The 13,875-nt window shown below is 47.5% G+C and overlaps 1 protein-coding gene across 1 annotated transcript in view; it reads left to right on the plus strand.

The window, feature by feature from the left end:
• ANXA13 (annexin A13) overlaps positions 1–13,875 on the plus strand; it is a 54,378-nt gene that overhangs the window by 29,376 nt on the left and 11,127 nt on the right. Inside the window, exons 4-9 of the mRNA XM_087864894.1 lie at positions 5,903–5,997; positions 9,228–9,398; positions 11,699–11,732; positions 12,049–12,128; positions 12,733–12,801; positions 13,219–13,320. Coding sequence (XP_087721020.1) covers positions 5,903–5,997; positions 9,228–9,398; positions 11,699–11,732; positions 12,049–12,128; positions 12,733–12,801; positions 13,219–13,320 — 551 coding nt within the window. The remainder of the gene's footprint in view (positions 1–5,902; positions 5,998–9,227; positions 9,399–11,698; positions 11,733–12,048; positions 12,129–12,732; positions 12,802–13,218; positions 13,321–13,875) is intronic.

Raw genomic sequence — 13,875 nt, forward strand, 5'->3', positions numbered from 1 at the left:
ATCTCATTGACATCCCAGCCCTGCCAAGGCTGGCTTTACATAACCCGTAGCCATAAAGTTGCCCCATAGGACAACTGCAAAAGTTGTCCCATAGCCACAAAGGTGAGTGGTATAGGTCATTTTAAGTTTTTGAGAAGCCAATTTTTTAAAAAGCAGGTGAAATTAATTTTAACAATATACATTAGTAAAGTCAATACTGTATCAAAAATATCATCTCAACAGACAATATAAAAATTATTAATGAGATATTTGACAACCATTTTTTTTCACATTGAGTCTTCAAAAGACTGTGTGTTTCTATACTTACAGAACATTTCAACTTGATCCAGCCACGCTTCATGTCCTCCACAGCCCCATGTATCCACTGGATGGGGCACAGTGGATCTAGGGGCCCCACTCATCAACAACGTGTGTGCTCCCCACCCCCTCATCCTCCTACACGATTCAAAATAAGAATGCTGTATCCTAAAATAATATTTGATTTTTACAGATCACATAAAACTTACAGATTTCCTTGTTTCTTTTGTGCCCCTGCTTTCCTGGGTCCTCACGATGTGTGTGGTCTGGGTCTTGGTTAACCCAGAACAGCCTTTTACCCTCTCCCCTACACTGACACTCCTTGTCAGGCCTTCCTCTTGGAACTCCGGGCCTCTCTGCTGGCCCTTCTGAGCAGAATGCCTTACACCTGAGCGTGCATGGACCCAACACCCATTATCCTTTCTGAAATGGGAAAGGATGCTTGTCATTCTCCCTCAAAGAAACACAGAAAGAGGCTCCAGAAGAAAACAGCTGCCATGGAGATTACCCTAGTTCTATCCAGCTCATGGCTTCTCAACCTTTAATGTGCCTTTGAGGCACCAGAGAGTTAATATGCAGATTCAGACTGGTAGTTCTAAGTCGTTTCTAAAAGCCTGCATTTCCAGTAAGTTCCCAGGTGATGCTGATGCTACGAGTCCTGGGACCGCGCTTTGGGGGCAAAATCTCATCCATCTGAGAGCCACGGGGCTTAACGCCGCTCAAGCCACACTGGTGGGGAACCAGGCCCAGAACTCAGATCTTGTGACCCTGAGCCCAGTTCTCTTTGCTCTCGCCAGGCGTGGGAATGAACTTTGGGCCTGGGTTTGAGCCCCTGCTCTGGAACCTACTGGCGCCATGACCTTAGTCTTCTCAACTGCAAAATGGGGCTAATAATGCCTCGTTACAGAGAGGGGCTGAGGGTCAGGAGGCCTCACGGTGCTCAGAGCTTCTCTGGCCCTCGTTACAGGCTAGTCTGCTCCTTTTGAATGATAAGCTCAGATCCCAAATCCCCACAAGGCCCATTAGATCAGTATGAGCAGCAAGGTGGCCCACCCTTGGGTGGCCTTTGTTCTTCATCACTGCGGGCATACCAGGTGGCACACCCCCCCCCAAGATATGTCCACCCAGAACCTGTGAACGTGACCTTAATTGGCAAAAGGGTCTTTGCAGATGTGAGTTAAGGACCTTGAGAAGGGGTCAACCTGGGTTACCTGGGTGGGCCCTAAATCCATTGACAGGTGTCTTTAAAAGAGACAGAAGAGGGGCGTCTGGCTGGCTCAGTCAGTGGAGCATGCAACTCTTGATCGTGGGGGCTGTGAGTTCGAGTCCCACATTGAGTGCAGAGATTACTTAAATAAATAAATAAATAAATTTTTTAAAAAAGAAAGAGAGAGGCAGGAGAGAAGCAGACATGCAGGGAGAGGCTGTGTGGAGCCGAAGCAGAGAGTAGAGTAATGTTCCAGAAGCTGAGCTAAGGATTGCTGTCAGCCTCCGGAAGTTGGAAGAGGTGAGGAACAGATTTGACCCCAGAGCGGCTGGTGGGAATGTGGCCTTGCTGACATCGTGATTTCAGACTTCTGGCCTTGGAATCGTGAGGACATGTATTGCTGTTTTAAGCCACAGAGCTTGGAGTCATTGTTATAGGAGCCTCAGGAAACGAATACTGTGGGCAAGTGAAAAGCAATGACCCTCACTGGCAGGCAATGTTCTCCCCACTCGTGGCTTCCTCCACCTTCCCTGCACCCCTCTTTGCAAAGGAGACACCGAGGGCCTGGGAAGCCCACCGTCCCCCAGCTCGGCCAGGCTGCTGGGGCTGATGTGTGCAGCCGAGCCCCAGCCCCCAGCGTGCTGTCCAGATCACTCGCGTGGCACAAGGGCCCCGGGTGTGAAGCAGAGGGCACTTCAAACCCAGCGACCTCCCTCCTGCTGGAACTCAGCTCAGTCTCCTCCCAGAAAATTGCCGGAGAGCAAAAGTGAGGAGGCCTTCTGGCACTCCCAAGGCTGGCGATCACCCTGGGCCTGACCTCTACTGTATAATTACTCCGCACTGTCCGATGCACAAGGCAGAGCTGAGGTCCCTTCTTGTTTTTTAAGAAGTCTTTCCCAGAACCACTGGGGACTGGCCCCAGGGCCTCAAACCATTGTAAATGTTTACAGGAAATTGTTCAGCACCACAGACTGCTTATATGACACACATATTGTGAAATGTAAAATGAGGTCATTGTTCAGTAAATCACTTCTTGGTCGGGTAGTGGGAAAGGCTCCCAGGATAAACCTGAGCCCCAGATTCAAAGGGCTTGAGGGAAATCTGGTTATTTCCAGGCTCTCCCCCAATCTCTAGGCTGTTGCGGAGCCATCCCAGAACTGCTTTGGTCCCTGGTCTCACTTTCTAAAGCATTCCAGGAAGGAGAATCTAAAAAACATGATTTTTAAAATGTTGACTTTCCTAAATTATCCAGATATGGGTTGACTCTGGCATCAGAGTAGAAGATTTCCAATTGGTCCCTGCTACAGAGAGCCCACGCAAGTGGCACACGCAGCTTACACCAGTGCAGAGACAAGATCCCTCATAATGCTATGCGAAAGTCTCTATTCACTCACTCACTCATTCATTCATTCATTCGCCCATATTTGCATGCATTTAAGTATCCAAGCATTCAACAGGTCATCTGATGAATATTGAGAGGCTTCTTTGTGGCTATAGCAGTGAGCGAACCCCCCTGTCCCATGAGACGTGCGGTGTGACATGGCAGAGACGGGACAGAGAACGGGCCATGTGAGGGACACAGAAGGCAGAATGCCTCATCTGTTCCAAGAAAGTGCAGTGAGTTGAGTCCTAAAGGAGGAGTGGGAGCGAAGGTGAGGATCCAAGACAAAGGTGTTCCAGGTAGAGGGAAGAGCCCACGTAAAGACCCAGGGGCGAGAAAGGAAGTGTTGCTCGTTTCTAGGGGCTGCCCACGGTTTATGGAGAACCTGGAAGAGGATGGGTAGGAGGGACATGACTTTGAAAGGCAAGTAGGAGCGACTCCAAAAGGCCTCATAGGCCCCACTGAAGCGTTGAGACTCAAGTCTGGAGTTGAAGGGCCCAATGCTACAAGCTTTGACGCAGAAGAATGAGCGGGTGAGCTGCTCCTCCACAAACACGTTCTGGGGACAGTGAATGCCGGTCGGAAAAGGTGTGTGTAAGGCCGGAACCCCATCTGGGGTCCGTGGTTCTGCTGAGGAACGTGACCGACGTGAGGGTGAAGAGAAAGGAGTGGATCTGAGAGACACCAAGGAAGTGGAGTAGTGAGGTCCCAGTGGTAACAAATTGGATGTGGGGCGAGGGGAAAGAGGGAGCCACGGATGAGCCCCAGATTCCTGGCTGGCCCAAGCTGGTGAATGGGCCGCCTGGGAGGCAGGAAGGCTCCTTCCAAGGATGACACGGGCAGGGCCCCAGGGGTGAGAGGCAGAGGCCCTCCCAGAAAGAAGGGGGCCAATTCAGGAGAGTTTGATGAGAAAAGAAATCCCTTCTGAAGTGAGATTTCTGGCACTCAGAAGTTTAAAACAAAAAAAAAGTCACAGGGGAAGTAATTGGATACCCATGATGAAGGTGGGGCCGCAAGGAAAAATTGTGGAGAAACAACGTAAATCACAGCGCTCGCACTGAGCCGTAACTAGGCGGTGATTAATCACCGCTCTTCTCGTAGGTGAGCTCATCCTCGAATTTTCTGTTTCTCCAGTTGGAATCAAACAGCTAGGCCTTTCCAGCATGGTCCAGGTGGAACTAATCCCTGAGACGTCAGGGACAGTCTGAGGACACAAAGCTAGTGGCCGTGTCAGGACCGGCACACAGCTGTCCTATCCCTGTCACCCCAAACCCTGCCGTGAGGACCGGTGCAAGGGCGAGACATGGGTGGAAACACCTCCAGCCTCTGCCAGCAAAAACAGAAGGGGATAACATTTTTGTTTTAATCAACTCATTCAGCCCCTTTCCTTTACAAAACATCAGCAAAATCACATGCTTAATGACTTAGTGAGATCTTTATATATGGTTGACCCTTGAACAACACAGGTTGGAACTGAATGGGTCCGCTTACATGCAGATTTTTTACAGTACTGTAAATGTATTTTCTCTTCTTTATGATTTTCTCAGTTTACATTTACTTTTCTCTAGTTTATTCTAAGAATACAAAATGTGATACACAAAACATAAAAAAATGTGTTGATTGACTATGTTATCAGTAGGGCTTCTGGTCAATAGTAGATTATTACTTAAGTCTTACGTTTTTGAAGACTCACAAGTTATACATGAATTTTCTACTGTAAGGGGAGTTGGTGCCCCTCACCCCTGTATTATTCAAGTGTCAATGGGGTGTGTGTGTATATATACATATCATACAGTCAGTAAGGCGAGAGGCATTATTTGAATCCAGGCTGAAGAATCTAATTCAGGGTTTGCTGTTTAAATAGGCTTTCTCATTCCCATGCCTTCAATACCCGGATCATCTTTCCAATCCTGTCTCCACGGATATTCTAAAGGATATTCTAAAAAGAATATCCTCTTCTTCCTTATCCATTATAGTTTTTGGTACTGATCAAATTGCCTACAATGTGTATGTATTACTTTGAGCATCAGGCGAAAAAACTTTTTAGAAAGAGTGTAATTTAAAGACATAATAGTCAGGAGTTTAAAGAGGCAACTACCCATCATGGGTCCCATTAGGACTTCTCTCTTGAGATTGACAAGGTTATGGGTGGGCTTGATATTGTAGCAATTTGGGCCTATATTTTAATCTCTTTCACTCAGTTTTAAGTACCTGGAGGCCAAGGAACAGACCATACTGGTTTTTTTTAGATGGTTCAGTTTTATTGAGGTGTAAATTCACATACCATACAATTCACCCAAAGTGTACAATTCAATGGTTTTTAATATATTCACAGGTATGTGAAAGCCTCACTGCGATTTCGAACATTTTCATCACCCCAAAAAGAAACCTCCTACTCTTTAGCTATTACCCCCGCACCCACCCCATCCCCACACACTACTTTCTGTCTCTATAGATTTCCCTATTCCGCACTTTCGTAGGAATGGAATAATATAATATGTGGTCTTCAGTCACTGGCTTTCACTTCGCATGATGTTTCAAGGTTCATTCATATTGTACATGCATGAGTACTTCATTCCTTTTTCTGGCCAAGTAATACTCTGTTGTCTGGGTATACCACAGTTGTTCATCCATTTGCCCATCGATGGGCATTCAGGACGTTTCCACCTTTTAGCCATCATGAATGACGCGGCAATGAACATTTGGGTGCAAGTTTTGTGTGGACATTTGTTTTCTTTTCTCTCGAATATATACCTAGGAGTGAAATTAAGGCCATACTCTTTCCTCTTTCTGCTACAACGCCCAGCACCGTGCTTCATGCAGTGTGAGGCCTCCGTGGATATTTGTCAAGTGAGTGAGAAGAAGACACTTCTCCACAAGACTTTAAAGCTAAAGGGTCCATCTAGGTTCCACCAAAGCCTCTGACCACAGCCCTAGCTTCCCGAGAATTGACTAAAGTCAACCTCCATCTTCTTTCTTGTTCACTCTTGGCCTTGTGTCTTTCTCCTGCACTTTAGGAACTGATGAAGCAGCCATCATTGAGTTGTTATCAAGCCGGACATCGGATGAGAGGCAACGAATCAAGCAGAAGTACAAGGCAACGTACGGCAAGGTGATTCCACGGGTCCTCGCAAGCAGGCTCACGGGCTTGGCCTGTATCTTTAAAGCTTTCCTGAGTAGCTCCAGAGAAAACAAGATAAGACTACTCTTTACAATTTTAACTGATTACAGAGAAACTGAAATTGCCTTGTTAACTTAAGAGCCTACAAAATCAATATTCTTTAACTCCTTCTGAAAATTGACTTCCTTTTTCTATTAATCCCTCTGTCATTTTTCCACTCATTTGGACCAATTCTACGTGTTAACGTACAGAGAGGCCAGTGACTTGAGAACCAGTTTTCATAGGTGGGTTTTCATACAAGAATTCTTTATCTATTCACTGGTCTTCAAGAATGATACATTCTTCATAAGTGATTGCGACAGAAAACTAAAAAACAGAAACAAAAACAAAACACAAACCTCCATTTCATTAAGCATGAACACACGTTTTCTTTCTTTATGTGTCTTTTCTTTCCTTCTTTTTGTTGTTGCTGATGGTGTTAACATATAGAAATCTTTAAGTATGCATTAGGCTATTTTCTTTATTAACATAGGATGAACACAATTTAACCTTTTCTTAATGTCATTAGAATTATTAGCATGCAAAATGAATATTAATCATTATGCTGTATTCGAATCCATATTTATAAAACCTTTACAGTTTCAATCCCTCTCTGTATAAAGAGACAGAGAGATAGGTTTTCTTACTTATTTGACACTGGGCAGGCAACAATCTCCTTAGGCCTTGGTGTCCTCACATCCAGAATGAAAATGGTAATTTACCTCCCTTCCCTGGTTGCTGAGAGAATCAAGCAGGCTAATGACAGCACCTGTCAGTAAAGGGAAGCGATCCTAGGTTTGACTGTTTCCATTTGACAGAGAGGAAACCTGCAGCTTCTCTGTGTGCATGACTCATTGCAAAATCACACATTTAGTAAGAAATTAAGAACCGACACTCCAATCCCAGTCTTTTGACTCCAGGTCCAGCATCCACTTCTGAAGAGCCCATTGCCACGAGAGGAGCTATTTCTTTCCACACTCCATGGCCCAGATGGCTGTGCTTTGATAGTTTTTCTGCGTCTCTCCTCACAGTCGGGCTTGTCAATGTCATTCCTTGATGACATTGATGAAAGTAAGTGAGTCTTCAGTTCAGCTGCATGGAACTGAGTTGAATGACATTGAACTTTTATCCTTGTCGGCATACCTCATTGTAGCAGCCCCTCAAGTGCTATGTCTACCCCCACCCTACCCACAAGGAAAGTCAGATCAGGCTTCTTACGCTTCAGGGGAAAGCAGAGTAAATGAGCTCGAGGCGAGGACTTAGGGGCTCAACTAAAGGCCACGTGGGCATCTCCAGCACCAAACTTCGCAACAGCAACACGTGCCCACCGTTTGCTTACGCACCAGTTCGCAGCTGTTTCAGACAGCCCAGACTGCCAAGGAGGTGGTCTGGAATCACAGCATCTGAAGCTCGAAGACATTGGCAAGGGACCAATGTAGGTCCCCATGTCAACCGAGCTCCAAGGAGAACACGAATCCCAAGGTGACACAGCTAGTGAGCAGGAAAACCAGGATTAGAGCTGAGATATCCTGAGTCGGCTTCTGTGTCCAAACAGAATGTAAACACACAGGGATTTGTTTTCATGCTTGTGGCTTGGAAGGGTAGGCAGCTGGGATTTCTCTTCCCTGCAGTTCTCTGCAATGCCCACCTGACCTGAAAAGACAGGTCCAGTCTTTGGGTGGATCCACACTGGGGCTATTGACCGCAGGCCTGCCTTCACTGGATGCTGCAGTATTTTTATTTTATTTTATTTTATTTTATTTTATTTTATTTTATTTTATTTTATTTTATCTTATTTTATTTTTATTTTTTTGTTGGATGCAGCCTTAGATGGAGCAGCTGCCTTAAGAGGGAGGCCCCCTCATGAGACTGCAGAGCCCCCTCCTCAGGCATTATCTTCGAGGTTTTTCTCCCAGGCTCAGAACTCAGAGGTTCATGTGAGAAACAGTTGATTAGCCCATTCTCCGAAGGTTCCCTTCAGCCTGGAATAATAATAATACTCATCGAACACTTACAGTGTGCCAGGCACTGTGCTCGGGCTTGACACGGATTGTCTCGGCTATTTCTCCCAAAAACCCTAAGAGAGGAGTCTTACTAGCTCCCCATTTTCCAGAGCAGGAAACGGACAGTTGGTGAAAGTACATTTCCAAGGTCACACGGCTGCTGTGACCGTGTCGTTGGCCATCATGTCACGTTGCTGAGGGGCCGGACCCACTCCGTGCTGTGATTTGGGTTCCTAAGATGTTAGCTGCTCCAGGGGCCCCCTGGTCTGACCCACAAGGGGCCATGTGAACATGAAGGTCCTGCTTTGAGGTCCTTCTCTGAAGTTGGGGGCATTGGCGACTCTATGTAGACTGAACGCCAATTCTTGTCCCTTTCATCATTAACCCATCATGTCAGAGGGACATGGGTAGGTGCAGGCAGTTTACCTATAAGAAGAGGCACTTGCCAGAAAATATCCGTGATGATGGACACTTGCTACAAACAGGTGTCAGTGGCCATTTCACATACTTCATTTCTTCTCCCTACCTGAGAGCTTTCCCACGTGTCTCCCTTGCCAGATTTAACAAGTTAACCGCACTGAGTGTACAGCTGGCATGCCCAGGATGGTCCCCGTTTATTCCCGTTGTGCCCCTGCAATGATGGCTACTTTATTGTTGTCCCTTTCGCTCTCAAACCCATTCCCATTTGGATGAAAAATGATCGGATTTCCCTAGAGACAACAAACCCGTATTTCAGTCCTTTCTAGCCAAGCAGGTGTTTGGGGGCGAGTCCTTCGTTGTTGTTTTTTTTAAGTTAGTAAATGGGAATAATGCCGATCCTTCTCCTGCCAGGGCTGTTCTGAAGATCGGCGAGAAGGCTCTCTGAACCCTAAAATGTCCGGCAAATGCTGCTTGTTATTGTGATTCATATTTGGGGTCTCCAGCCCTGAGCAAGGGGTCTTCGCTGCCGCTCTGCCAGTCCGGGGACAAGATGGATAGGAGGTCCCTGTCTAGGACGGTGACTACCACCAGTATCCTCCAGAGCAAGTCCCTCATGCCATAGAGCTCTGTCCCCTCCCCCCTCCCCATGTGTCCATGGCAGCATTCCTGTTGACCCCGAGGCCATGCAGTGGGGAAAGCAACACTTGTCCCTCTGCTTTGGGCCATTCCCCAGTCAGGGCTCTTGATATCTTCCTACAGGACCTGGAGGAGGTGTTCAAGAGTGAACTGAGCGGGAACTTTGAGAAGACAGCCTTGGCCCTTCTGGACCGCCCCAGCGAGTACGATGCCCGGCAGCTGCAAAAGGCCATGAAAGGTCTGGGCACAGATGAGGCAGTGCTCATCGAGGTCCTGTGCACAAGAACCAATAAGGTGAGTTCCAGCCAAGCCCTCAGCCCCAGTCCCTGAGGGAGCATCCGTATGCCCGTCAGAGACGGTTGCAGCAGCCAGAAGGAAAACTACTCCGTACATTCCACTCGAGGGGGTGAGCGAGCGTCTGGACAGAAATGTGTCTGCTTGGCCCGTGCAGGAGAGATCCCTCTCCCAATCTTCTGGCTGTCAATCTTGGTGCTGCTGCCCTTGGCTTGACAGAATAGATCCTTCCAGAACAGCTGTGTCAACACAGCTTTTGTTTTTCTTAAAGGAATGCATAGTTTTATATGCAAGAGGCAAGATTCTGCTTTCCTCTTCCCAGACTGACTTTATGTGTCTTCTGGCAAGAATAATGCAATGCCGGTCTACACGTGTTTGTGCAGCTGCCGTGTCTGCGGCTGTCATCTAACATGGAGTACAAAAAGGACTGCAAAGAGGCATGGAGGCCGGTGGTGCAGAGGGGATCCCAGTGACACCCCACTTGGCTGCCAGCACCTTCCTGGAGGTTTCCCTCTGCTTCTTTCAGCAGACCTCTCCCTTCGTCCCTTGGGCACACACTGCCATTTCAGGAGCTGAAAAGAGCCTTTGTTAAGGCTTTAGTAGAAGCCCATTCATCTTTGGTTCCAGAAGCCACGAGCCCCAAGGAATTCATCAAGAGTAGAGTAGTCCACAAATCATTATTCGGAGACCCCTTCCCTCTTCCACAACCATGTAGGATGGGGAAGTCCAGCAAGGAAAATGCCAGAAAGTCCTAACATTCTTGAAGCCTCCAGACAGGAAACAGAAGCAGTGTTTGGAGCAGACAGCAAGGAAAAGCTTCGACGGAGCTCTGATGCTAAAATGCTATTTTCAAAGCCTTGAGTGCGGAAGACACTGGGTTGGTTCCTTCTGCTCAGCCCGTGCTGCCCGGCATATTTCTTGAAGCATCGCGATGCTCCAAGCTACAGCCTAAACCCCCAAACCCCTTCCTAAGCAACCCTGGACTTCTCTTCTTTCCACAAGAGAATAAAAACCCTCCATTTCAAGGAGTTTCCATTCAGGACTGGGCCATAGAGGAATGGTCAGTAAAGGAGGATGCTCTCAGTTTGGTCCAGTAGTTATCCAGCGTTCCCAATGCAACATCCCCCACCTTCCAGAAACGCCACAGTCCCAACCAGGAGGCATCCAATATGGGGGCAAGAAGGTTCCCGTCATTACTTTTCTCTTATTTGACCACATGTGGTTCCCCCTCAGTCTAATTTCCTTCAAGCCCTGCTCTCAAATAGCAAACAAGCTCTTTTTTCCTCCCCAAATCAAATCGATCTGACAGTAAAAGTGGGGAGAGAACAGGCCTCAGGTTCAGGCAGATCCTGGTGGTAGGTTGGAAGGAGGAGAACAGAGGAACTGCATGGCCACAAGTGGTCAGCCCCCACCAGCCCCCATGTCCCCCCACCACCCCCGGGCTCCTCACCTTCCCCTGTCCCCACCACCTTCCCCCCAGCCTGCCCGCTGACTCTCTCAAACAGCTTGCCGGTGAAGCTCTGGGGAAACGCCTGCTTTCAGACGCTGCTGGTTTAAATGTAAACTGAGGCAGCTCTGGAGGGTGCCCCTCAGCTCACGTCATGGAAATACAAAGCACGTCTTCCCAGTACGCACCCTGGAGAGAAGCCTGCACTCCCGCACACAGCATACCGTTTACTGGATGAAGCCTGTTTCAAGTAGAGAAAAATCGGAAACAACCTAAATGTCCATCCATCCGTCGGGAGGCTGGGGGAGTAAACGACGACTGACTGTGGGCTGGAACATTTTGTACCCACTTACAAAACACTAGGTTACACAGAGCCGGGTCTCCGAGATGTCTTACTGAGTGAAAAAATCAGTCAACGACCAACACGTACTGTATCGCACTTTGCTAACACGTTCCCGGAACAATTCTATGTATTTTCAGTAGCACGTCTATCTGTATACAAGGGCGAAGACGAATACCTGGGCAGGTGCTCACTGGACTCGTGGCACGGGCGACCCGAGTGGGGAGGGGCACGTGGGACGGGGTGAGGCGGTGGCCAGATGTCAGCTTGCCACTCGTAGCCTTGCTTTTAACTAAGGAGAATGTCTGCCCCTGTTGCTTGTGTGGCTCGGACTGTTTGCACGGAGGGGTTTTTTCATACCTCCAGGCCCCGAGCCAGAGGGTGGTCCCCCTCTGGAGGGAGTTACGGAGGCATCCTGTGTCCAGAGACAGGCTCCGGCCGCTTCCCTCTCTGGGGCTCCTACTGACCAACCGCACCTTGGAGTAATGATTTTTCTTTCGTTACCCTTCATAGGAGATCATCGCCATTAAGGAAGCCTACCAAAGGTGTAAGTGATTTTTTGTGCTGACTTTGGGTAAAGAATGTTCCTTTGGGGCACTTGGGTGGCTCAGTCGGTGAAGCGCCTGCCTTCAGCTCAGGTCCTGATCCCAGGGTCCTGAGATCAGGCCGCATGTTGGGCTCCCTGCTCAGTGGGGAGCCTGCTTCTCCCTCTGCCTGCTGCTCCCCCTGCTTGTGCTCGCTCTCTTTCAAATAATAAAAACTTAAAAATATAAAATAAATTTTAAAAAAAGAATGTTCCTTTCAAAATACCTCTGGGAAACGAAATCATTTGCTTTCTCCCCTCCCTTTTTCTTCTTCCAAAGTATTTGACAGGAGCCTTGAATCAGATGTCAAAGGTGATACAAGTGGAAACCTAAAAAAAATTCTGGTGTCCCTGCTACAGGTAAGATCAGGCCCACCAAGGGGAACATCTCTTTTGATCAACTCAGCTAATTATAGACCTTAATTACATCTGTAAAAACCTCCTTTGTATATTAGCATAACATAATCATGGGGGTGACAGCTTATATTCGCAGGTCTCACCCCCACTCAAGGGAAGGGGATCATACAAGGGCTGGGCTGCTCGGGGTTATCCTAGAATTCCGCCTGCCACAAAGGGCTTAGGTTAGACTTCCAGGACCTTCCAGGACCAAGTCTCGGGGTTCTTCGACACCGGGAACCTCCGAGAGGTGAAATGTGATATTTTGAAAGGAAGACTATTAGTTTTCCAACGGAGTCACTCTAGGAGACATCAGGAGGCTGCTTTCAGCCTGCTTCGAGGTCCCTGGGGTTTGTGAGTGACCCTGGCTTTACAAGAAAGAAGACACAAGCGCGGCCACAGAAGCTACTCTATTTATCAGTCGTGCCCTAAAGATGGCAGCAAAGAGCAGCATTGCGGCTTTGCCAGGCTCCTTCTGAGATCACCCCCAGCTTTCCAGGACTTTCTCTTTTTGTTTTCTGTGGTCAAGCAGGAGCTCAAGTTAATAACAATGTGTCCATTTTTCTAGGCTAATCGTGATGAAGGGGATGACGTGGACAAAGATCTAGCTGGTCAGGACGCCAAAGATCTGTATGAAGTAAGTGCGCACACGTGCCAGTCTCAGCAAATTCTTTTTCTCTTTTCAAACTTCTTAGCACTATTTTCAACAAACGTTTCTTTATTTCATGAAAATGGGAGTTACTTGAGAAATAACTATGATCTTTAGATTATTTTCTCATTGACACGGTCTTCGTGAACCTGTAAGAATTGTTCCTCCTCTTGCGCTCCAGAGTTGACCACTCCAGATCCATTTTGGAACAAGGGAGGGCATAAATAATATAAGAAATATGTGAACGTTACTCGCGGGCAGCGGCTTCAAGCACTTAGTCGATCGATTTGACTTCTAGTCAGTGCATATTTTATAATTTCCTGCAAGTGAGGTCTGGTCACAGAACAGGATAGTCCGTCTTTCTGCAAAAGGCTTTCTTCAAAATGTTTGCATTTGGCCCACAAGGCAGGGGAAGGCCGCTGGGGCACTGACGAGCTCGCCTTCAATGAAGTCCTGGCCAAGAGGAGCCACAAGCAGTTAAGAGCCACCTTCCAAGCCTACCAAATTGTAAGTAAACAAGTACTAGGGTAACGGAGTTCACGCTAAAGCTGCTTGTTTCCAAAAGAAGTCAAGAGCAGGCATCAGGAACGATGGGGGTCTTTGACAACATCCGTGCTTAATCAGAAGTGATTTTGCTTCTCCCCCAACTCAAGGAGCATTCGATAACGTCTGGAAACATTTGAGGCTGTCACTTGTGCCAAGGTCGGGAAACCCTGCTTTACAACAGAGACTAGAAAAGCAGAGGAGAGCCAAGTTGAGGATCAAAGCCCTAGAGTCAGCTTCCAGTTCAAGTCCCGGTCCTATCACTGGCTGGTGACCTAACCTCTCTGTCCTCATTTGTAAAACAAGGACCATAATCTTTATCATCACAGCCTCTTACGGTTGTTTCAAGAGTTAAATAAGATACATGTAAAAGGCTCAGAATAGTACCTGGCATGTGGAAAGCACACGAATACTCTCATTATTATTCCAATTTAGAGCTGGGCTAACAAGGTGCCTACCACTCCCACGACAGATGTCATATACCTCAGAGATACACTCCTGAAAAGACGCATATAAATT

The sequence above is a fragment of the Ursus americanus genome, chromosome 9 (genome assembly GCF_024610735.1).
Source record: "Ursus americanus isolate L20-20 chromosome 9, mUrsAme1.1.p, whole genome shotgun sequence".
NCBI classification, from domain to species: Eukaryota; Metazoa; Chordata; class Mammalia; order Carnivora; family Ursidae; genus Ursus; species Ursus americanus.